The 26,294-nt window shown below is 38.5% G+C and overlaps 2 protein-coding genes across 3 annotated transcripts in view; both read left to right on the top strand.

Moving 5' to 3' along the window:
* Positions 1–13,424, top strand: part of LOC114351018 (solute carrier family 23 member 2) — a 31,701-nt gene extending 18,277 nt beyond the window's left edge. The window contains exons 6-13 of one of the 2 annotated variants that reach the window (XM_028302055.1): positions 6,363–6,480; positions 7,796–7,937; positions 8,613–8,726; positions 9,414–9,553; positions 10,008–10,155; positions 10,617–10,838; positions 12,549–12,669; positions 13,267–13,424. In XM_028302055.1, coding sequence (XP_028157856.1) covers positions 6,363–6,480; positions 7,796–7,937; positions 8,613–8,726; positions 9,414–9,553; positions 10,008–10,155; positions 10,617–10,838; positions 12,549–12,669; positions 13,267–13,351 — 1,090 coding nt within the window. In that variant the 3' untranslated portion in view covers positions 13,352–13,424. The remainder of the gene's footprint in view (positions 1–6,362; positions 6,481–7,795; positions 7,938–8,612; positions 8,727–9,413; positions 9,554–10,007; positions 10,156–10,616; positions 10,839–12,548; positions 12,670–13,266) is intronic. The other variant, XM_028302054.1, reaches the window with a different exon arrangement.
* A 6,598-nt stretch (positions 13,425–20,022) lies between these two features.
* The window catches only part of LOC114351002 (uncharacterized), a 98,549-nt gene continuing 92,277 nt past the window's right edge, over positions 20,023–26,294 (top strand). The window contains exon 1 of the mRNA XM_028302026.1: positions 20,023–20,118. The gene's annotated coding sequence lies outside the window, so the exon portion shown is untranslated. The remainder of the gene's footprint in view (positions 20,119–26,294) is intronic.

Below are 26,294 nucleotides of genomic sequence, written 5' to 3'. Positions count from 1 at the left end.
ACTGTAAATGGAGGGCGAGTATATTTTATTGTACACTAGGTTGTTTAACCTTAGATGTAGCAAATCTTCTGTGACAAAACAAGCAAAGCTGTCTCGCGGTTCAGTTGTCGTTGATTCGACGCTGTTTCCACCAACAATACTTAGCTTGCGGAAAATACCAGCGTTTTGTTATAGGTCCTCCCCTAAACAAGTTTCTTTCTTTCTTGTTTCAAAGCTGTAAACTCTGGAACATTCTGCACAAGTAATAACATCGTCGCGGGTACGGTCGACGGCCGCGCAACAGTTAGCTGTATCGATTGCATCTGCATCGCTGTTGCGAATAGTGTTCGGTTATGAAAGTTGTGCAAGTTTTCGTAATAAACCGGCTTGTTAACTATGCTTAGTTCAAATATCTAATGAACCCTGTCATTCTCATGCCTAAAACGCAGCGGGAAATGGACACAATGGACACAAAGCTTTTTAAAGAAAAATACAATGAATAAATATTTATGGGAAATTAACTTGTCTTTTGCATTTTAGCCGTTAAACTAAATTATAGTATAGTCATAGTTAGTTTTAACTGGTAAAAGTTCCCATAGTAAGTAAAACTTTTGCACTTTTTTCCTTCAAGCAAACATTTTTTAAACTAAAATTATTATTGTGTCAATAAACGTAAAAAAATGTCTTAATTTACTTTATTGCAAAAAGGAAAACATAACCCAATATTTCTCTATCTACGATTTCACGAGTTTTCCCACAGAAATATCTGGAAGCCCACCCTACCCCAATGACGTCGCGTAAATCAATTCATTCCGCCCGTACATTCCCGCTCGCCGCACATACAGAACCTCATGTTCATTTATTTATGTTTGCGATTACAGTTGAATAATCTATATACATATATAGATTATTCAACTTTGATATAAAAGAAAGTCGTGTTAGTTACTCTACTTATAACTCAAGAACGGCTGAACCGATTTAGCTGAAAATTGTCAGGGAGGTAGTTTAAAGCCAGGAGAAGGACATAGGATACTTTTTATCCCGTTCGAAATTTAAAAAAAAGTCTGCTTATTTATTGCCATTAAGGCGGAACAAAGTTCGCCGGGTCAGCTAGTGATGCATAAAACGTCATTTTTAGCTAGCACCCATAACACAAGCATATTAATTGCTTACTTTGGGGCTAGATGGCGCTGTGTGAGATTGTCCAAAGATTGTCCAAAGATATATCATAACAAGTAATATAATCACAACCTCTTTGAAATGTACTAAAAATGCATGCTGAAAATTGAAAGATTCTTTTGTCAAGAGAACGAAATTAACAAACTTGTAAACATTTTTTAGTCGCGAAGCACCAGGTGACTAATTTTACCTTGTAGCGATAGGGTGTGTGTTCGATTCCCACCTTACGCAATTTTTTTTTCAACTTATTAAAAACATGTTTGAAAAGCGACTCTGAGAACGCTACAAAAATTTATAAAATCACGTTTAATAATACTACTAGAGGTAACCTCCAAATCTTACATTAAACTTTAAACTAAAATACATCTTTTTTATCGGGATTTTTTATAATGAAAATTTAAATTTAAACTTTTGCTGCAGAGTTAACGGATATTTAGGGCACAGTAATTAAATGTTGCAAACTACTGAACGCTCAATTTAGGTCGTTGAAAGTTCCAACGTGTACTAGGCTGAGTTTCAATTAATACTTGCATTTTCCATTAAAATGCTTGTTTGGTTTGGACTTGGTTTGTTTGAAACTGGGCTGTTACGTATTCCAGTTCTGTATTGGAATACAAACTCAATAAATAGTTCAAATCATTTTTTAAAAGAGCTGACCTTTAACAGACTCTATTAAAAGTTTGTGTCAATTTAAGTTTCTAAAATATGTATTACAACTTCCTACAGTGAAATCACAATCAATCATCTTACTTTAACATTAACAAACGTCAAAAATCTGTCATACTCCATACAAAAACAGCGGTTATTGTCAAAGTTACGGTTAAAATAAGCTGGTGCAACTCAGCCTTAGAAATTCTAAGTAAATCTAAATATGTTTTGTTTATTTATACAATTAGACTCTAATAAACTTTCCTATAAGTAAATGATTTTCCAAAATAGTGTCCTCTTTAACTTATTTATTTAGGACTATTTAAAAGATAAACATAAGTAAAGGGGCTGAAACACTGTTTGTCTTAGAGCTAAGTGTCGCCTTAATTAAAGGCTAACACGGCGCGTAGCGTGGACTGAAGCAGTTAAATTAAATACAATTAAGTATAATTAGTGCTACTGATATACCAAAAACTATTTTGGGTTAATATTGGATTACAGACAGAAATACATTTGTGAAGTTCAGTGTCCCTAAAGTGGATAGATTTCGAAGAAAAGAAATTATAACCCTAAAATGAGTTTTCATTTTAAAAAGAAAATTACTTGTTGCATTGAAATAACTCATTTATGGCCAAGTGAAAAAAAGCAAAAGTAAATTGCCGTATAATATACCCTTACATAGAGGTATGTAGAAACATGGCTAGGCTAGCTTAGGCTATATCCAAGTTCCAATCATCTGAGTAGTGTTAATCAAATGGCTGCATTAATTAACAGAGCTTTACTGGCTGTAAAAAGCTCGAATAGGTACTGTTTTTACTACGCAATGAAAATAGTACAGTCAGCATCAATAATAATAGTACGTGACACCAGAGCAATGTAGGTAAAAAGTAACACACAAAATTAAATGGAATAAGGTTGTGTTGTCAACTTTTTGTTCATTTTGTGTGCCACGAACTATTTTGCTATTAATTACATAGGTAGGTACCTATTCGTTAAACTGTCTAGGGAAATATTTTTGGACCCTAAGAAATAAGTTACAACTCTCTAAAACTTTCGATATGTTGGTACAAACTTTCATCCCCTTTATTTTTTTGCAACAAAAACTGTTATTCTCCGAGTTCATTATTTTACGTAACTTATCAAAATTGAATTTCTACTGCGTTTGATATGCACCTTACTAACTATACAGTTATTCACTAATCGATCTCTGCGAATGATCACAAAGCATACCAACCAGTTGATATCTAAAGTTAACAGAGCTGGATTCCCTTTGCCATCGCGCAGCATTGTCAAGTTTCACAAGCGGGGTAAAAACTCAAGTGGCTGTGACTAGCTTTAATTCCTTTGCCATAGGGATTGAAATCGTCTAGTATGGCACAAGGTTGGAAAAAATATGCATCTAGATTATGTTATTTTTTGCTTCCTAGATTAGACCTGAACAAGCAGACCTAACTTTTAGTTACAAACATTCTAAGATAGATAAAGGCGTGTATAAAGATATGACAATCTTCTTTATACCTTCTCCACAAAAAACTACGAGTAAATCCTTAATGTATGAAATGGTTCCCCATTGCCTCATAGAATAGGCAACGACCAAAGTCGTATTGTGAATGTGATAGCTTATTGTCAATGCGAAATGTTAATGTTACTCTGACCTTGTATATTTCTTCATTGTTATGTTTTTATTTATTTAAAATTGTTGTTTCCACCAGTCACACTTGAGATATAATGTATGACGTGACGTGTCACGTGAGTTATAGTGGGACCTCCTAACACAGGTACTAATACTTAAAAGGAGACCCCAGCCACTTGTAACAAAATGTAAATTTTAAAGATACTGAATAATTATTTTTTCATTTTTAATTTTTCATGTATTTTATCCAAAGATTCTTACCGTTTCTATTGTTTGAAGTCCCATAAGCTGTTAGTCTATCCCTTGAGCCATTCTCATCGGCAGTCGCTGTGTCGCAGCGTGCACTGTCAAACAATAGCCTCAAAGGCCAGGCTTCTGTCCCGTGATTAGTGAAGGCTTAATCTAGATTCCAGTCTCCAAGCCACCCTTGTTCTGGGCCTTCCTTCTACAGGGAGGCAAGCAAACAATGTTTACACGTGGCAGCCTGTAACCCAGTTTCGTTATTAATCGTGCCACAACTCTCTAAGACTGATGTAACCCAGTTTGGTTATTATAATTGCTGTTCTGCATAGGCTGTATCAAGGAGTACTCCCTGCTATCTTTTCCGTATTTTCGTAGTGAGATGCTAATAGCAGAAAGAAAAAGAATCTTTGACTCGCTCGCTCACTAAGCAGATAATGATCCCTGTTGAATGGTGATATGAGATTAATTCAGAAGTTCCCTCGCTGACATAATAATGGTTCATATTATGTCACTCACTACATCAAAAAATACAAAGGTTGCCACAAAATAAAAAGATTACACTGCATCAAAATAAAATATTCCATTTCCTACTCTATTTTAAAATCAATCTCCAACGTGAATTCAGATTTATGGAAACGTAATAATAAAATGGTTCCGGACCGAGTGTCGGGATCGAGCTCCGAGAGAACCGCGCAATCTCTCGATTGGACGTCACGCGGACTGTAGATTTGATTGAGGCGAAGTGGGCTAGACACGAAGCGTTTCCCATTTCTACATACTTTGTAGCGTATTTGCTTATTTTATTTTTGATAGCGGCAATAGGTACGTACAATTTTTCGATTGGACGTCACGCGGACGCTGTAAATTTGATTGAGGTGGAGAGGGCTAGACACCAAACGTTTCTCATTTCTACATACTTTGTAGCTTATTTGCTCATTTTTTTTCTGATAGCGGCAGCACCATCTCTCGATTGGACGTCACGCGGACGCTGTAGTTTTGATTGAGGTGTAGCATGGGCTAGCTAGACATGAAACTTTTCTAATTTCTACATACTCTATAGCGTATTTACTTATTTAATTTGTTTCTGGTAACGAAAATAATAAAAAGACACGTTATCAATTCCTCTCGAATTAATCGCTAACGCTGTTACGCAGTTGAGTAGATTTAAGTTGAGGTTTCTCATAAGGTAGATAAGAGAAAATTTTGTTAGTTTGCCTTTTGTTCTTTAACGTTTTTTATTGTGTGTTAACTAACCCGACCACTCTGGCAAGAGTATAGCGACGAAGAAGAACAAATACTGTGCTAATACATAAAGTGACAGTGCATAGGTATGCTTTTTGGGAATGAAATGGTAAGATTCTTTGTTTCGAGAGAGTCCAAGATCATTCATGGTTGCTACGTTGCTAGCTTCCTTCACTGAAACTTACGTAGTTTGCCTTTCACGATAAGGTTTAGCGTAAAATTGTAGCGATATCATACAAAGCTATCTGCAAAAAGAATAGAAACGCCAAGGCTAACATCGAATGTACATCCGCCGACAAACAATGCGGCTGTTTACAAAGAGGCTGCGGCTGTATCAATACTCCACTCGGCTCGGTTCGTGATTAAATGCTTCGAACAGAGGGATAATTTAGAAATTAAACTTCAGCTTTTTAAATCATTTTTCATTGAATGTTCACTGGTTTTGCTTGAACGACCTGACTACAATAACTTTGCTTTTATAATTTCAGTCCTTTTAGATAAAATAACCTAATTTTAGTTGACGTTTTTCTTGTATTAGAGAATTTTGAGAATAAATCATGAATTACAATTAGTACTTACTACATTTTAATAATTAATTAACCTGCTGAGAACATTTGTGCTGAATTGTGCCATCATACACCTCTTTGAAACTGTAAATATTATTGTTAATGTTATTAAATAAATCCAAATTATAACTTTCGTTGTGCGGGCTTAACCATATTCCCGTCCCAGATTAGTTAAGACTAATGTATCTTAATTTAGCCGAACGAAAACACGGTTGTACGTGACTTGACTATTTCTGGCGATACTGGGAAACAAAGCAGTTAAATAACTTTACTTAATTAGAAGTTTAGACATAATGTTAATGATAAGCTTCAAGAACGCCCACCTCAAAGAGTTTGAGTATTAATGTCATTTTTATTTAAATTTGTAAGCTCATTTAGAACACTAAATAAACATAATTATGTTGATAGAGTGTATACAGGTGCACCCTACGAATAAGAGAGTTGATTGTACATACCCTACCCTACAATAATAGGTTATTGTGAATTGAGTAACAGGGACTTCTTACAGATTACCTTTTGATGGTAATAAGTTTTAAGGAACAACGAAAGTTTATAAAGCACACCATTGTTAAAGTTCTTAAAATAACCACCACTTTCAAATAACTTGCAGGCCTAGTGAAATAAAGTAGTGGTAGAAACTTAGTGGATTTAGTTGGCCTATCGGTATTTCTACTTCAGTGTGCTTACCATGAGTTTACTTATTTATGTGTGCTTGCTAGCAAATACGTCAAAAAATCCATGAAGATTTTAGTTCTTGAAAGTAGCCGCTATTGACACTGTATAATTTGTCATTTTTTACGCAGTCGCTAATGGGCACACCTGACGTAAATTCAAGGTAAACACACAGTTTTACCTATTGAATATGCTCCCAGGACCTTCATCCTGCTGACGATCTTCTCCCAGTGCATGGGGGAGGTGAAGATTCCGACCCTGGCTTGGAAGAAGGGTCGCTGCACCATCACTTGGTTCCCGCTCTTCAAGCTGTTCCCAGTAAGTCTTTTTATTCAAATTTAGTAAACAATTTTTCGTTACTTACTGAGGTTTTGCTCTAATTCAATTTGTTGTGTAACTGTTTTACGTAGGTTTTAGATTAGTTGATCAAATTATTGTTTAACAATAATAAGAACTTTCAAAAGTTAAAGAAAAATAACACTTACTTTCGCTAAGTTGTTAAATCTTTGTATAAAGCAGAGGAGATAGTTAAGCAAAAATATTTTCGTGAAAAATATGAAATTAAATATTGATAGAACTCAAAGTGAATCTTGAAAGTTTCTCGTGGAACATGCTAGAAAGTCTGAAGACTTTAGTGTACTTAGTCGGTAACTTTAGCCTGTTGAACCTTTGACATTGTGTAAAGTTTTAATTGCTGCGGGCTTTATGTTTTGATTAGACCCGGTGAGTGCACATTTTGATTGTATAAGTCTGGGTAAGCTTAGACGACGGATTTAAAGTGAATCCGTTGTCTTGTGGTAGTTAGAGCAAAGTATGTAACATCAAACATTGTGTTTGCTGTTTGTTACCATACCATGCAGTTTCTGTTTCAGTTCATGTACCAGTAATTAAAAAAAAAACGAATTCTAGATGCCTCAAATTTTGACTTTAGGGTCGGCCAAACTAATGCGTGCAGCCCGCGCAATGGCGATCAGTAGAAATTAGTAGGATCGCCATCGTGCACGTGCACCCGTTGGTTTGGTCGAACCTTTAGAGTATTACTGGGGCAGAGTGCCAAGGTCCAAAAATTATTTTTTTTCCCGCCAAGCCGCAAGCGGTTCGGTGAAAAGTTTTATGGTGACAGTTCAGAGGTTCCCACATATTTTATGTTAGTATTTCTTCACAGTACCTACTAATCGTCTTCAGGCACTGGGGTATTTCGGACGAAAAGATGTTGCGTAGTTTCCCGAACGCTGCCCAGCCGAGTTGGATTCGACGATTGACCTCCTTCTCGAAATTGGACCTACCTAGCTGGATCGTTTGTCCGAGGTAGACATACTTGTCAACAAGGTTCTGGAATGGAGGCCACGTACCGGAAAACGCAGCGTGGGACGTCCACCCACAAGGTGGACCAACGACCTGATAAAGGAAGCGGGAAGGCGCTGGATGCAGGCCGCTACCAACCGTGCGATGTGGAAGTCATTGGGGGAGGCCTATGTTCAGCAGTGGACGTCCTGTGGCTGAAATGATGATGATGATGATGACCTACTAATCCCATTCATAGTCGTATGGTTAATCCATTTGTCTCTGGAAAACTGGGGAGATTGCTGCAGTGAAGACTGATCTTGATGATGGTGATAACAATCTCTCCCAGGTGCTCCTAACAATAGTCATCATGTGGGCGATCTGTGGTATTCTGACGGCGACCGGCACGCTGCCTCCACACCACCCCGCCAGGACTGACGTCAAGATCAACATCATTGAGGACGCTCCATGGTTCCGCGTGCCTTACCCAGGTATGTTTTTATCTTTATTTTTACCCTAACGGAGAAGCTCTTGGCCTACATCTCACTTGATGAGTGATGATCAGGCTGAGGATAGAAGCAACCTTCACTCGGAATCTTCAACCACAGCCAGAGGAACTGGCTATATTACCTTATTATGCTGTATTTCTTGTTTTTTCCCAGTTCAACGTTCCCAGTTCTTGATGCTCAATATTTCATCCTAGTTGTGAAAGCAAATATTTTATATTTTTCTCTGAGATCTTATTCGTGCAATCACCTGACCAACCACAATAAAATATTTATTGGAACGGCGAAGAAATGTAGTACATTACATTTTCGTCTCTAACTCGCGAACACGCTTTTTTATTTTCAAGTTAGTTTGCTTTTCTTTTATTTTTACGTTTAGTTATTGTTTTTTCTGGCAAATAAAATATGAAGAAGCTCATAAAGCTGTTTTATCCTTACTAGGTATAGAGATTTTACAAAATTCTTCAAATCGGCTACACCTTTAGAGCTTAGTTTTATTGTAATCGCATGATGCCATATTTATTATTATGTAATATGCGACGTGCACTTCATTACAGCGCCCATTTATTGTCCCGAAGCAGTGGTAAGGTTAAAGTAATACACTAGGACGTGTAAAAGCGCTTTTAAGCCTTTTTTCACAAAAAAATTCATTGTGTGCAGGGCAATGGGGAGTGCCGACTGTGAGCGTAGCAGGAGTGCTTGGGATGCTTGCTGGAGTATTGGCCTGCACTGTGGAGTCCATCAGCTACTACCCCACCACCGCGAGGATGTGTGGTAAGAATGAATATAGAAATTAGCGCAAATGGGTGTTAGGAAAGGAAGACGTGGACGACTGAGTTGAGGGAACGAAAATGACGTTTTATTATTTGCGATGGTTTGTGAATATGAAAGGACCACAAAGGAGCCGATATGCTTCTTCTTCTTTTCGTGTCGGCAACAAACCTACACAGTGTCCAGCCCAAAACTCCGCCACAAGAGTGGCGTTGTCAGTAGCACTCATCAAATCCTCCTGAGTGCAGTTGCTTGGGCACTCAGGGCACGACATCAGGTGCTTCATCGACTGGGGAACAAAACCGCACCTGCACTCCATGTTTAAGCCATCCAAGAATCCCTACCTGACCAGATTGTCCTTACTACGGCCAATCTGCGTCCGAAGTCTATTTAAAGACTTCCAGGTAAGCCAGGGGAGCTAATATTTACGAAAACCTGTTAGCGTAGGCGCAGATCACCGACTTATAGTTGGCCGATAGTTGGGCCCGGCTGTTAATCAGTATGAAGATGTATGAAACATTACACCGATTTGGTGTCAGTCGATTCCTCGTACGAATTAGAATTGCACAGGACCGGTCGACGTGGAAATCCTTGGGGGAGACCTTTGTCCAGCAGTGGACCATTTGACTGAAAACTCTCAAAGAGACTCAAAACTGATTTTTTATTCTGATTTTTATGGCATTTTGGTAGCTGCACCACCGCCTCCACTCCATGCCATCAACCGAGGCCTGGGGACGGAAGGCCTGGGCACCATCTTGGCCGGACTTTGGGGCTCCGGTAATGGCACCAACACCTTCGGGGAGAACGTAGGCGCGATCGGCGTCACTAAGGTCTGTTAGATCATCATTCATTACCATCATCATCAGCGACGCACTTTGGCTGTCGGATATACGTATTCTTAGTCTCTAATATAAATGCCATTGCCAAACCATCAACATTTTTGGAGAGAACGCGATCGGCGTCACTAAAGCTTCAACCACACCAACGCGTGCAGATCGCCATCGCCGGTGCGATCACGGCGCGATCATAGGCCAGTGACAGGTCGCGCGACCCATGACAGTCCATTGGCCTATGATCGCGCCGGCGATGGCGATCTGCAAGCGTTCGTGTGGTTGAAGCTTTACACCTGTTAGATCATCATCAATGCATTCATTACTAAGCATCCGATGACTTTAGATATTACTTAGTATGTTTAATTTTCATGTCATATTTAGGAATTTATGCCTTTAGGCCCTAAAGGAGAGTAGTAATTTGAACCTATTAGCTATAATTTTTCACCACCAGGTAGGGTCTCGTCGCGTGGTGCAGTGGGCGGCGGGCCTGATGGTGCTACAAGGGGTGGTGGGGAAGCTAGGGGCGGTGTTCATCATCATCCCTCAGCCCATCATTGGGGGGCTGTTCTGCGTGATGTTCGGGATGATCGCTGCCTTTGGTGAGGAACTTTTGCCTTTTGTCCAGGCTAAATTACGAACACTGCTTTCGAAATCTACATTAACTCAGCTTTATCATTTTCATGGTATTTTTAAAGGTCAATAGCAATACTTTTAAAGCAACAGAATATTCAGCATTGCTACTAATTACTATCAACTCACCCTGAGTTCAAAGACGATCCTCCACTCAAAACACTAACCCCCTTACTAATAAAAACTTACACACTCGTTGAACATTAGTTTTAAGTGACATTTGGAAATGTCACTTCAAACCACTGTTCAACGAGTGAATAATTTTGATTAATAATAGGGTAAGTAGATACTCCTATACAATAAAAGACTAAAAAGAGGTTTTTAAATAAGAACTAGGTACATCCTTTTCTTTATTGTTTTCCAGCACACCCAATCGCAACACAGTACGATTCATTCATTAATCATCACTATTATTACCTTCTTCCTGCAGGTCTTTCAGCTCTCCAATACGTAGACCTGAACAGCTCCAGAAACCTGTACATCATCGGGTTTAGCCTGTTTTTCCCTCTGGTGCTGACTCGCTGGATGGCGGCCCACAGCGGCGCCATACAAACCGGCGTAGAAGCACTGGATGCTGTGCTGCAAGTGCTGCTCTCAACCTCTATCCTGGTGGGAGGAGTGGTCGGCTGTTTGATGGACAATTTGATACCAGGTCAGAATTTCAGGGACTGTTCCTTTAGCGACTCATCATCATCATCAGTTCCGCCTATTCTTCCCTCTGGTGCTCACGCGGTGGATGGCAGCCCACAGCGGCGCTATCCAAACAGGAGTGGAAGCACTGGATGCTGTACTGCAAGTGTTGCTATCCACCTCTATCTTAGTGGGTGGAGTGGTGGGATGCTTGATGGATAATTTGATACCAGGTTAGAATTTTAGGAACTGCTCCTTTATTGTGGTATCCTCATCATTTGGTTTAGCATGTTCTCCCTGCTGGTGCTGATACAAACAGTCGTGGAGGCATTGGATGCTGTGCTTCAAGTGCTGCTATCAACCTCTATCCTTGTGGGGAGTTGATACCAGGTTAGAATTTCAGGGACTGTTTCTTTAGCGCGTCATCGTCATCATCCGTTCAGCCTGTTGTTTCCTCTTGACTCGCTGGATGTCAGCTCATAGCGGTGCTATCCAAACCGGCGTAGAAGCACTGGAGGCTGTGCTGCAAGTGCTGCTCTCCACCTCTATCTTAGTTGGGGGAGTGGTGGGATGTCTCATGGATAATTTGATACCAGGTTAGAATTTTAGAAACTGCTCCTTTATTGTGGCATCCTCATCGTCAGTACAGCCTGTTCTTCCCTCTGGTGCTGACGCGATGGATGTAGGCCTACAGTGGAGCTATCCAAACCGGTGTAGAAGCACTGGATGCTGTACTGCAAGTGCTGCTATCCACCTCTATCTTAGTGGGCGGAGTGGTAGGATGCTTGATGGACAATTTGATACCAGGTTAGAATTTTAGGAACTGATCCTATATTGTGATATCCTCATCGTCAGTACAGCCTGTCCTTCCCTCTGGTACTCACGCGATGGATGTCGGCCCACATTGGAGCCATACATACCGGCGTGGAAGCTCTGGATGTTGTGCTTCAAGTGCTGCGTACCTCTATCCTGGTGAGAGGGGTGGTCGACTGTGTCATGGACAATGTGATACCAGGTTAGTTATTATAGGGTTTGACTCTTGTTTCTTTATCGTGTCATCCTCATGGTCAGTTCAACCTGTTCTTCCCTCTGTTGCTGACTCCACGGCTTAGAAGCACTGGACGCCGTGTAAAGCTCCACCTCGATTCTGCTGGGGGTGTCTTATGGACAATTTCTTACTAGGTTAGGATTATAGTTCTTCTAGACACCTCGTAAACTACAGACTTTTAGTAGTCCAATAGTTTGGTAGGGCAATTAATCAGTATGGACATGTATGGAAGTACGACACTGATTTAGTATCGGCCGATTCGTCGTCATACAAATTGGAAGCCGTCCAAAACTCTTGGTTGACTCGACTTAAAGTCTGCAGGCTGCGGGGTGTCTTATGGCATTGCTTGTAACAATAACAATGATGCCTATAAGAGTAATGTACCTATAGATTCAAGATTAATGCGTCTTAATGGTAGACAGATGACGCATTTATCCCCAAGTGAATTTACTTATGCAAGCATCCTTTGTGAATACGGGTGTTATCATTATGAAATTTCTTAGCGATTAGAGTCGCTACTTAAACTTTTCGATGGGTTCATCCAGTGTGTAAGTAGCTCAGTTGGAAGAGCAGTCGCCCGGCAAGCGAAAGGTCGTGGGTTCGATTCCCGCCTTAGGCAGTTAAATTTTTTCAAGTTGTTTATTTAATATTATTATGAGTAGTTAGAAAACTATTTTGTCACAGGAACTGACGAAGAACGCGGCCTAGCTGCGTGGGCGCAGCAGATGGCATTAGAAACTAGCGCGGAGCCTTCGCTAGAAGGGGACACGTACGACTTCCCCGTCGGAATGGGGCTGATACGCAGGTCAGTTACATTTCATTTTGTAATCTACGAAAATCATCATCATCATCATTTCAGCCGTAGGACGTCCACTGCTGAACATAGGCCTCCCCAATGATTTCCATGTTGATCTATTGATAGCGGCCTGCGTCCAGCGCCTTCCTGCTTGCCACCTTTATGATGTCGTCGGTCCACCTTGTTGGTGGACGTCCCACGCTGCGTTTTCCGGTACGTGGCCTCCACTCCAGAAGTCCAGAACCTTGCTGCCCCATCGGCCGTCAATTCTGCGTACTATGTGCCCTGCCCATTGCCACTTCAGCTTGCTAATCCGTCGGGCTATGTCAGCGACTTTAGTTCGTTTACGGATATCCTCATTTCTGATTCGATCAAAGAAACACCGAGCATAGCCCTCTCCATAGCACGCTGTGTAACTTGGAGCTTTTGTATAAGGCCTATAAGTCATCACTGGTAATACACATTGGTAATAGACTTTCGTCTTCAGGCACTGAGGTATTTTGGACGAAAAGATGTTGCATAGTTTCCTGAACGCCGCCCAGCCGTGTTGAAATCTACGAAAATAATTTCTAATATTCTTTAATTATAAATTCGTCCCCTTTTTAGGTGGAAATGGACCAGCTACCTTCCCTTCATGCCCACATACGAGGCGGGCAAGTTCACAGCGCTGTTTAAGAAGAAGGAGAGGTGATGCTTGAGAGCATTCAGCAGTTCAGACTCGTAATTCTTGCTGCCAAGCTGGAACAATCAGTGATAAATTGATAATATTAGAAAATAAAGAAAAAAAATTCTTACTTGTTTTACTTACGAAATTAAAAAAAAACATGTCCAATTAAAACTGTAATTTTTACACGATTTGATTTCGGGTCACATTTTAGATTAGGCACCCTTTTACTTTATAATCTAGTAGCACATTCAACAGGTACAACATCAATCATCAATTAATCTTCAAAAGACCAACGACTACCCGCCAAAAGCTATGCAAAATGTCAGCGAACAAGGATTTCCGGGTTCACAAATTGATTCGGTAACAAAAAGTGGGCACTATGATAACGCGTGACGTTATATGGGACCGTTCGTAAAAGTGCCACAGTGGGGAAAGTTATCAGAAGGATTGATTAAAGGAGAAAGAAAAATAAATACTAAACTAGAATACAACATAGGTAGGTACCGATACTTTTAAGGGTCAAATGGAGGCTAATAATTTGGTAAAAAAGATTAAAAAATCGGCCATTCATAAACTGATGAAAACTATCTATGAAAACACTTGTCCGTCGACTCGGTTGTCCATTAATCGATTTCAAACTCCTCACTCTTTCCTTATTCAAAAATAGCTTTTTAACTGTGGATGTTGTATAGCCAACCGCATATCGAGATGAAAACTGTAGCATCTTATAGGTTTTATTTTACAAAAATGTATGGTCTCTAATGTACTATCGGCTGTACTTACTGTACGCACGGCACACTATGACCTATCCACGTCCCCGGGGACCTGTTCAAGCGAGATAGGTGGAATGGATGTCGTACGAGGAAGTAAGGAGATTAGGGTACTACGTGGTATTCTGGAGTACCTACCTACTACTTACTACTGAAAGTTATTTCAAACGCCGTTCCCCTTTTATGCCCTTTCAGAAGGTAAGTCTTAGTTTATGTCTTTATATTAATTTGGTTAATGTGAAATTGTTATTATGTCTGTCCATTTTAGATTGAAAACAGGAGGTTAGATGATATGTTATGAAATTCCAATTTAACAGTCTTATAAATAACCATAAAAGTTAAGGCTTAAGCGTAACTACCTGTCTCTTTAAGAAGAGACACTGGATCCTTCTATAGACACATTTTTGAGGTAAAAAAACCTTTCCTTTAATGAAATGAAGTTTCTAGGCTAGACTAGGCTTTCAAATGGTACCAATATTGGTGGGAATTGGGGATGCATACGTTTGAAAGTGCTTGTCGTAGGAGGTGCGATTTATTTGACGCCAAGTGTAGTTAGGTACATTTATTAAAGCAATTTTGGTAAAACAAGTTCCAACTTTTGGAATTGTCTTGTCATCTCCTCCCGGTCTAGGTCTCATAAATCCATGTCTAGACTAGATGATATCCAAAATGCATTAATACAAAATGTTCTGCGGCATAACGTATTCTCCCAAACAAACGAAACGAAGTCATTAATATGGAATGGATAATGTCTTGACTAAATAGAATTTTATATTATTTGGCTTATGTCATTTTATGTTTAAACTAGGCATTTCCCGTGGCTTTGCTTGCACATTTTAATTTGTAACTTGTAGAGCTGTTTGTCGAGCGGTTTTCATTTTTTCAAAATAGAGTAAATAACGTTATTTCTATTTAAATTCCAAATAAGTATATTTATAATTTAGTTCCAATAGTACGAGTACAAGAATATGAGGTTGTAGGAGATTTGGGATAGGATTGGGATGGGATACCTTCGATTTCTTTCACTTCACAAATACACTTGAATTTTTATGGGTTGGTTTTAGGTGATATTTGAGTTGGTTTATTTAGAGTATTTATTTCGTATATTAACGCCCAGATAGGTAGGCGATGCGGCGCGTTGCAATGCGAGAGCGAGACTGAAGGTGGAAGGGAGAGGAAGGGAAAGGACTGTCAGAGTGAGTGATAGAGAATAGTGTGACATGAGTTTGAATTGAGGTTTTAATACTGGCGCGTACAAATACTGTTACATAAGTAACATAAACAATGAGAATTGAGAAAAAATGCGGCGCCATTAGTTTTTTTTTGCAAAAACCCCTCGTCCTTCACCAAGATCCTAAGGTTGCGTCGGGACCTAAATCGCTAAACCAGCACCAGATAACTTGAGCTGTAGCTTATAAAGTCATACGATAGAGAGTAAAACCCATACGACATAAACGTGATTTTTACCTTTACTTAATTTAAAATCAAGTAAGTATGACATAAAATCATATTGCAGAGAAAATGAGCCAAGACGTTTGAAGCTATTTTTAGGTGCACTCAGGGAAGATTGGGCATTACCATTTTTTGATGCGATATCGTCCTTTAGGTATTGAAGAAATTGTGTCATTGAACTAATAAATTCAATTTAGGATATGATGAACATGTCAAGTTCTTTGAGATTGGATAACTCGGTTAATTTTGTGCGGCGAGGGGTCTTTTTATTTTACTTTTCATGCTACTGTCGTCTCGATTACGCGGTCCTAATTTATATGTGACTGGAATAATTACATTTAGGAATACTTTAATCGGCTGCCTTGTTGTTTCTTTACACGTGCAAACAATAACAAGAATATATTACAGTGTCGAGGACATCAGACGCGGTGCAATCTCGTCAGTAAACAGGGCATTGCAGAACTCCAGCGTGTGGCACGTGGCAGTAGTGATGGGTAAAAAGTAGTTCGGCCAGAGCCGAAGACGAATGTGTAAGGGCCAGCGTTGCCAGACGTCCCGATTTTGGCGGGACGTCCCGATTTTTTAATCAAATTTAAATGTCCCGCGCGGGAGTGGCTCGGTCCCGCTTTTCGGAGAGAGACACTCACTTCACCAGACTATTGTTTGAAACGCCATATTATTCTAAAGAATAAAACTTTTTAATTTTTTTTCTTTTTTTATTCTAAAGATGAATTTAACGATAGAGTAAATCTGATTTAAAACATTATTTTTTTGTTAAAATACATTTTTTATGGCTAATCTATTGTCACGTAAACGTAATTTTAAGTCAAATAAAAAGATAAATATTTGAAAACCTTTGATTATATACGTTTTTTTTACTATGTCCCGCTTCTGACGGAAGAATCCCGCTATTTTTACTCAAAAAGTACCAAAGTCCCGACTTGGCGAAAAAAAAAAACTGGCAACGCTGGTAAGGGCACAAGTTCTGATACGGTGCCAACTGGAAAGTAAACACGGTGTCCCTGTTGCCCTTCAGGTTTTTGATGGCACGTACACGCAGCAGTAACTAGGATTAGGTACGGTACATGTTAAAAAATAGGCGGCCAAATACAAATCCCCAAGATGTCAATGTCACTGCTTCTATGGTTCATTCTTCTTGTTTATTGCCGCCTCATACCATCAAAGTATTTGACAGACAAGCTTGGAAAACACGTTCAGAATAATTAATAGGTGTAGTAGTTTACCTATAGTATTTTAACTGTATTGTATCTGTGATGAATTTAAGATATAGGAACGTGTGAAACAGAAAAAATATCAATAATGTAATCTAAATAAAGAATGAAGTCCTACTTATGATTACTGAGTGTTACATCATCTGCAGGACTGGTGATCCAGCTACATAATCTAAAAAAACGTTCGGCATCGGCCCTCCACCAAGATCCAAGACCCATCACTGAAAATTGCCGCCTTTCGTTCGATCTGTCCTCCCAGGACAAACTTTACCGCGGGAATAAATATAAAACAAATCTCATCGGGGAACTTGGGTTCTAAATAAATTCTTTCGGAATAGAATGCAACGCCAACTTTATAAGTTATTCGATAGCTTATATCCTAGTCTGGCCACGACAAAATGTACTACCCAAAGTTTTCTTTTTACTTACTAATTTAAGTATGTACTATATTTCAAGTTTGGATAAGTTTTCTTGTCAAGTTTTCTACACAAAATTTTGGCGCTAAAATAGTGGTTTAATTTTATTTTTTCACTTTTTTTTATTAATATTTCCAGGACACTGTAAAGAAAGAAAGAAAGAAAGAAAAAAAAACATTTATTTGGTACTGTACAATCATTATCATCATCACTTCAGCCACAGAACGTCCACTGCTGAGCATAGGCCTCCCCCAATAACTTCCAGCACTTTTGGTAGCGGCTTGCATCCAGCGTAGAGGTGGGCGCCGATATACATTTGGCCGGCGGCGGCGCGCCGACTTTTTGACCTCGGCGGCGGCGGCGTCGGCGGCGTGACCTTGTTTGACCTTTGTTCATTGGGTTTTTTTTTAATCTGCTTTTATAANCTCATGCGTATCGTAATAATGAGCATAACGTTATCTCCTAATGATAAGTCTTTGTAGTCACCGAATGAAGTTAAATGTTGATCACACTTGAAGTTAAAAACCCACTTTCGTAACGGAAAGCAACCTGATTTTAAAACGTCCNAAAAAAAAGTTCTTCTGCGTTCGAAACACAAATAAGTACAGTATAGGAGAGGAATAAATTGCAAATAGTTGGTACAGTATCAGTATCGGCGCGCCGGCAGCTGGTCGTCGGCGGCGGCGGCGTGAAAAAATTCGCGGCGGCGGCGGCGCGCCGGCGTGGCGCCCACCTCTAATCCAGCGCCTTCCTGCTGTCTTTATCAGATCGTCGGTCCAGTTTGTGGGTGTGTGTTTATACAAATGAATTAATAAGGAAAACAATTTGAATGACATCTAGGTATACATAATTGGACCAATTAACCTAAAATCTTCATTACAAAGGGTGACCTCATTGCAAATACAATGGATCAACGACTCCATCTGTTAATACGTTTGTTGATTTGTTCCACAATGAGCGACAATTTACATTTCAGTGGAAAATGCAGTGATTTCAAGGGTCGCTTTGTATTCCGCGGCGGTAGACAGAAACAGAGTAAACGGCGGATCCAAGGAATCTTGCGATGGGGTACCGCTGTGAAGGGTTGAGCGTGGAGCTGAATAATATACGAGTTCTGCGTATTCAAATTTGTTTTCAGGTGTAAATTACATAATATTTTTAAACAGCTTTATTTCTAAGCTGGTGTCATTTAAAAGTGAAACTTAAACTAGCTGTTCTTATTCCACATCATGCTGATATAGAAAACTTAGCGCAAAACTCAATATGACTGAAATAATTCGGATTTCATTTTACTTTCTATCTGGCTGAATTCACAATTACCTATTCAGATTATTTGTACCTACTTATTTTAAAACTAGAACCTGGATGATTAAGATTTGAGTTATTCCATAAGAAAAACGTATAGAAGACGTAACGTATTCAACTTGGTGTACTTATTGACGATAACCAAATGAAACTTTATTACGTGCGTCATAATGTAGCACCAATAAGAATAAACGTCAAGAATTTTGTTTAAAAAAGAAGTCACATGTCCCACAAGGATTGGCGACAGGTGAGCTAATTACCGTTTCGGCAGCCTTTATCCCTGTCAATCAAGAATTTATGAATAAAACACATTTTGCTGTTCTCTTCTTTCCTACTTTGACTATACAAATAAAGCAATTAAATATTTTCATATTGCTTCATTCAATGAAACACACCCACGCAGCTCTTTCATCGAATTCTGAGAAGTCACATGACTAAGCGAAGGTAATCTAACACATTTTTAAGGGTAGAGCTTTTCGTCACTCGCTTAACATTATCAAAACCTATTCAATTACATGAAATTAATTAATTGGTATCCTAATTTCGATTCAGTTATCGCTATCCGAGGTGTTAAGTTACAAAATAGAATAGATGAATGCGACTCTGCCATAGGTACCTAAATAGTACTAAAAACATTATCTACCAGCCTGTTTCTTTGATGAGATATAATATTAATTATGTTCTGTGATGATATTCCTTTTTACCCGCTAAAAGCTGCCCAGTCTCCACTATCCAGTTATAGTAGCGATCGCTTCACGAAGCCACACAAAGCAAGTTAATAATATTGTGTAAAAAATCTAGCGAAGCGATTACAGAATTTCATATGTTGCAGGAATGTTATTTTGTCTTGAAGGAAAACTTGTATCTGTCACGCGAATGTTTCCTTGTTGTCTACGGAAGTTTTGTCCCAGCCCAGACAAAAGACCCTAGGCTCCTTGGTGTTCCAGGCGTCCCGTTTAGCCCTGGAGGTGTCCCAGCGGGTCCTGCGCGGGTCCCGTCCCAGGCTAGGCGGTGCGCACGCAAGCTAACCTGTTGTGCAGGACTATCGACCGCCCGGGTCGGCGCGGGGTTGCCAGCTGTATGCAGCTCCAAAGGATACGGGAAATTAGTTTTGTTGGAGGATTTATTGGCTGCAACAGCCTAAGTATAAAAATTCAAAAACCCAAAACGCTACTTATTTTGTAAGTAGTAATGTAAAGTTAATTGTGCATCAAAGGAGTCTTACCTTAACATGAGCTAAAGACGCAATGCTGAACTTCAGCTTCAGCAAAATATTTTAGACCCTCAACCTACTTTCAGCAGCTGAAGGTAGATTGAGGGTCTGAAATATTTTAAGCTTTGCCGTAAAAATATTATCAAAATATAAAATATCTATAAAATGAAATGTCTACTACTAGTGATAGCACTATTTCCAAACTTCACCCCAAATTGCGCCATATCCAAGTCACGTTCCCTCCACCCCGTGAATGATCCCGGTGGTAAGCCCGGCCGAGGCTGGCAACACCTTAGCTCGGGCGCGGCAGTCGCGCTCTAGCCGCCCTGGAGCCCGCGCGTGTTGTGTGTGTGTGCGAAATGTTGCCGGCAACAAGCTGGCCGCAGTGAGACAACAGCTTCAGGTATGAGAGAAAAAATATTCTTTTGAATTTTAAATTTCGAATTGTAATTTCTTTTGTTTTGTATTTTTTAATTCAATAGTAACAAGCGATTTTCGTTTCCTTTTGTGCTGTTATTTTGCAAAAAGGTTGAGTGTGATTTGAATTTGGAATGCATGTTATTTAGATGCGCTTTGTTTTATGTGATTTTATAACAACAAAAATGTTTTATTTCTCGATTTATAAACGAAGTTTCATCATTTTATTTATAAAACGGCCATATTTTTATAAATGCTACAGTTAGGCGAGTTCGCTAAAATCATGAAATATCGTAATTATGTTCTGTAACATTTAGTTTAAGTTACATAAACTGAGATTTGCGTATTCGGCATCAATCTCACGAATTTAGAACTACCGTCGTGTTTTCAGTATTTCCAACACTAAAACAAAATACCGATCAATGTTTGTTATTGCGCAGAACGCCCGAAACTTGCGGCAGTTTTGTTTTTATTGAATTAATCTCTTTAATAATTGGTTTAGAGGCGTTTTGTAACGCATTTATTGGCTTCTAATTGATTAGTCTGTGATCGGATTAAATGTTTGGCCATTTCTTTCTATGATTTAGTTACGTATTGCATCATGAAAATTGAAAGGTCATAGGTAAGTAGATATTTTTTAATGTCAATAAATAACAATGATGGTTAAAATGGAAGGTTTTCAACAAATAAATTCGGGTTTGGCTTGCGAAAGGTCAAGGGTCACGCCATTTTGCATTGTTTGTTTTCGTTAGCGAGTTCGGGAAGGCTTTTGTTTGGAACCGAATTTAATCGATAATAGGAGATTATAAAGAAGATAAAATATATCATACAACGTCCGATAGTAGGTATGTATAATTGTTATAATTAGGTAGTTTTTAAAAATAATTTGGTATTGTGATTGGGGCGATTTAACTTTCCTTCCGAAACATATTCCTCTTTTTTGTTCAACAAAAACCGATTGTTTTTTAACTGACAATGCACAGTGTAGACACACCTCCCTCCGACCTCCTTTATTGATGTCGTTAAGGGTTGAAATACGTAGTAAACCGTCGAGATTTGCGACGCAAATAAACAAAGGGCCTACCTACCTACTAATCGGGGTAAATGCAATTCTTTGTGTTATGGTAACAGGCTGGGTTGTACCATCTTCTTTTACTTTAACAAACGTCAAAAGTCTGTCAAACTCCATACAAAAAACACCGGTTATGGTTATAGATGGTTAAAATAAGATGGTGCCTTAAGGCAATAAGTGAGAATGACAACAGTCGTTATCACGCTTTGTTTAGGTTTGTTTAACGTATCATGGAGATGAAAGTATTTGAAATAGAACTTTTATATGATTCTGTCTACTTACTCTTATTACTGGTTAGGTGGGTTTTACAATTAGTAGAGTCATTCGGGTCAAGAGCACGCACTTTTTTTTTGATGGCCTCCCAGACCTATAAAGAATTGTATAATTGGCATGTTATGATATTAAATCTGTAGAATATTTAATAAATTTTCACTATTTAAGAAAAAAATTCATCCAGATTAATTAGTTTTAGCCCTACATAGGCTTAACTGAAAACTTTTCCAATGCGTACTCTTGACCCGATGTGTGGGTAAAATTACGCAAGTCTTAGGGTAAAGTTACGCACGCGGGGTAAACGTACGCATTCAGATTTCTAGGAGAATACAATTAAGATTGGCAATAATCAATATTTATTTAATCTTGTAAATAACATTTTAAGAACTTTAACATTAAAAAAATTAGAACTCTTTGTATTATACAGGNGAAAGCAAAAGACTGGCAAAGTAGATTAGGTACAAGTGTGCGTTACGATAATTGGAATTACAAAACTTGTACTCAAAATCGTGATAACGTGTAAAACAATATCGATTGTCTATGTTATTAACTACTGTTCCTTTTCGTTTTCTAATTTGTTAAGAATGTATCGTATATTATTTTGCCATAGTTTTTTTAATGGCTTGAAATTTATTGAAATCCAATTTAGTAACCATGTGGTACAAATTATCGAACCGGTTGGCTAAATTGGACCGAAGCTCTGAACTCGTACTTTGTTGATTTGTGCTAAATATACAACAATCATGTTAATTAATACTTATGAAATAGTAAGTTGAATAATGTATCTTTTATTATATACCATGGACATTAGCAAAAACAAAAGAAAACTATGTGTAAAATGGGATTGAAAAAAACTGGTCCAAATTAGCGGACTCTCCCTTATCAGAATATCTTAAGCTTTCTGATTAAGTACTTTTGTCAAACTAAACTTATATGTAGGCCAATTAGGTAAGTACTCTTGGTGATAATTTAGTAAGCCCTGGGACCTTGGATTTACTCTGAGTTATCTAACAAATATCCACCATCATATCAAGCTAATACACTACTAATCCAAATACAATCCCATATCACAGGGGGTCCACTTCAGAAGGCCATAGATATGGCGAGATAGTCACTAAAAGGGGATTATAGTATCTGAAATAGGAGGTTTTACGAGTATAGTTTGTTATAAAAAGAGAGAGTAGGTAGGTAGGTATAAGAACATCAGAGGAGTGCGGCATGATTACACAGAACCGACCTGGTAAACAAAGTTTTGCTGATAGAACTGTAAGTAAATTGTAAACTGTGCCTGCTATTGTGTATTTGCTGAATAAAACTGGGAAGCTTTAATTATTGCGAGCTAATTAGCGTTTGGGTAACATTATTATGGTTTGGTTTGGTATTCTGTGAATGAGAATCGAATCATACAATGTTAATTTGACCCACATTCTAAGGTAAATTGAGCTGATATTTTGAAAAAGATTGAAGTCTAATAAGATAGCGTCTAGTTGTTGGACAACAATTCGCTTTTTCATAAATTATTTCATTGATTTGGGTAGTGAACATTTCATATCTACATGATCGAATGATTTTACTAACGTTAGAAACTTGGTGATTTTTTAAAAATATTGTAGGTGCTAGGTGTCGATATGATAGATTCTTCAGTATCTTCTGAAATATTGCGTTTCAGGTGCTAGTTTAGTTCTATCTGACTCATAACTTGTCCACTCATGTCGGTAGTCAGATATCAGAACATGTCCGGTTTCACGCAATGATGACCTGATAGTAATCTATACGGATACGGATATTGGAAAACGATTACTTTGACGGTGAACTAGATAAGTAGACTAATATTTACAAATAAAAATATGTCCAAACAACGCGACATGGTGTCCAGAATGCTGGCTGCATTTCTATTTCATACTTTGAGGGTCATATTTTACTTGTTAGGTTTCAGCAAAAGATACCTACCATTTTTTAGTTAGAACTGATTTATTTTATGTAAAGTTAGTGTAATAACAAAAAATTTTGTTGATGCCAATGAATGAATAAATAACTAAGAAAATACACTCTGAAAATTAGTATTACTATTTCAACATAATTTGTAAACAAAAATTAATCAAACATAAAATTAATTATTTGGATAAAACATGAATAAAAAGTTCGTTAATAAGACTAAGTTTCCGATCTCCTAATTGATAGATTATAAAGATTTTCTTCTCCATTGTTTACATTGAAACAGTTCGAGCAGTCAAAGGGATGAAACTAGAGGGTTAGACGTATAATACTTTGTTCTCCGTTCCTCTTTTGGGCAATTTTCTCTGTTCGATGTACTCAAAGCTCTTCCCATGAATAATCTAGCTTTATCTATGGTTGCCCGTAGTCTATGCCCTTTGCAAAGGTCGGCGGGAGGCGACATCTTTGTTGTGAATATTGATTGATGCGTTTACTGGAGATAGTTTTTGTCTTGTTTATTTTGAATGTAGGATTCTTACAATAAAATGAAGCTGACGTTTACAATGAATAATATATCCATGATGTAGGTTAGGTAGGTTCTTGTTTTTAACATGCAATGTATTGGCTTATGATGTTTTGAAACATCTAAAGCGAATTATTTTCTTCTCTGCGTCCTTCACGGGATTCGAATCCGCATTCTCGTGTATTCTAGTACCTATTGTATTCCGATTCGCGAATTAACAAGTCAGAGAGCTGTCTATTATTTACCAATGACGTGTGTACAATGATTTGAGTGACCTTTTTGTCTAATTCAATCATAAAAACTTCTAGTACTTTGACATCAAAAAAAGCCGTTAAGATCGGTGTCAATCTACCCGACTCCTGTTTGTGTACAAAAGCCCACCGCTGGGCAAAGACCGCGTCCAACTCGATCAGTTCGTGACGCATGAACTATTTTGGCGGACTGTTTAAACGATCAGGAATAGAAACATTATAAACATTGAAGTACTAAACGGGCGGTAGACGTGAAGACATACTTTTATTACGCCGAATGACACACATACAGACAGTTTTCAACTAACATCAAAGATACGTAAACAACGGTTTGAAATCGCGTTTGCTTTTTGTAGCAATATGCAGTGGTTTTTATGAAATGAATACTTTGTTTCGTTTCGATCAAATAACACTTATGAACGTTAATTTCGTGTTCACAGTTAATCTATAGGTTTTGTATTGTACCAAACAACCTTGTAGCAAGGTTCTGAAGTGGAGGCCTTGTATCGGAAAGCGCAGCGTAGGACGTCCACTCACAAGGTGGACCGACGACCTCATAAAGAAGCAGGCCGCAACCAACCGGCCATTGTGGAAATCATTGGGGGAGGCCTATGTTCAGCAGTGGACGTCCTATGGCTGAAATGATGATGATGATGATGATGATGAAACAACCTTTTCATAATTTATAAGCCCATAAGGAGTTCTTTGCATGTCTTCTTGTCTTTTGGGTCCTAAAAGTAGGTACTATCTTTACTTATAACACTATGTTTTCTACCTACAATAAAATACAATTATATTGTGACAAAATAAATCAAATTAATCGCGCCACTTCTAATAACAATAAAATAAATACCCAAGCTGACCCAAGCTCGTTCAAGTCGGCTACGGCGTAGTCGGCCGCTACGATGCGCGCCGCGCGTAGTCTCCGTACCCCTGTCGCGTAGTTGTTTCCGTAGCGTAGTGACCTACGGCGTAGCGCGTAGCAGGATTACTTAACTCAGGGTTTCCCAATTTTTTTTTGCTAAGGAACCCTAATTGATTATACTTTTCCTAGTGGAACCCCTGTCCTACTCCGCCCGCACGCCCTGCCCCTCCCTTTGTTCGTAAACAAGTCGGTGCGAGCGAACAACGTCGGTCACGAAACGTGGGATAATATTTTTTACGGAACCCTTGCGGCCTTTCCACGGAACCCCAGGGTTCCGCGGACCACCTTTCAGGAACCGCTGACTTAGCTAAATGTAGTGGTAAATTACTTATTTTAATTTGATAGATTAAAAACTATTATTTAATGTGTACAATAAAGAGGTTAATAAGTAAGTAACTTTGTTAAGATAAGCATTGATATTGTAATTTATTTATTTTTCTTTATTTACAGGTAAGAACGAGATTGATCTTCACTTTGCTAACCAGTACGTACGTTTAACAAAAACTGTTCTATTTAATCACATTCCTGACCTCTACCAATAGGTAGGTAATAATAACATTTGTGATCGATTTTGATTCGCTTTTCGAATCGAAAAGAAATGTTATTCATACAGGAACATATTTTTAGTCTGAACTTTCTAGTCTGAATTGACTTTCAATTTTAACAGCGACCTTTTCCACATAGTAACCTAAATTCAATTCAAATAACAACCTTTCTGTCGTATAAATAACTCGTCCAATTACCGCGTTTCGTCACCGTACCCCAAAAAAATATTAATTCCAGTAATTGCTCAGTATTTCTAAATGGCCGTAATGAACCTGAAAATACGCCATACCTCCAGCCGGGGCAAATATTAAATTCCATAAACAACCGCTACAGCCTACCATAAACAAATGTAGGGTATTATGAAAAGCGTTAACTCGGCTTCTCAAATTAGATTCGGCGGAGTCAAGCAATGAGGCTTTGGGGCTGTGCCCTGAATATTGATGCAGGTGGAACAGGGGTGACAAATAGAGGTCTTCGTAATTATGATTTATGTAAATTAATTGGTTCGAGCCTAGATTAGCTGATAAACAAATATTGAAGTCGGGCAAAAAATATAAGAGATTTTTTTAAAGATTTTCTAAAACTATATGAGGGATTTGTTAGGCATAACAAGCCCAGTATGTTTTAACGTGTTAGC

Source organism: Ostrinia furnacalis, unplaced genomic scaffold (genome assembly GCF_004193835.3).
Source record: "Ostrinia furnacalis isolate ACB-3 unplaced genomic scaffold, ASM419383v2 OfSCF1066, whole genome shotgun sequence".
NCBI classification, from domain to species: Eukaryota; Metazoa; Arthropoda; class Insecta; order Lepidoptera; family Crambidae; genus Ostrinia; species Ostrinia furnacalis.
This window is presented reverse-complemented; position numbering and strand designations above follow the sequence as displayed.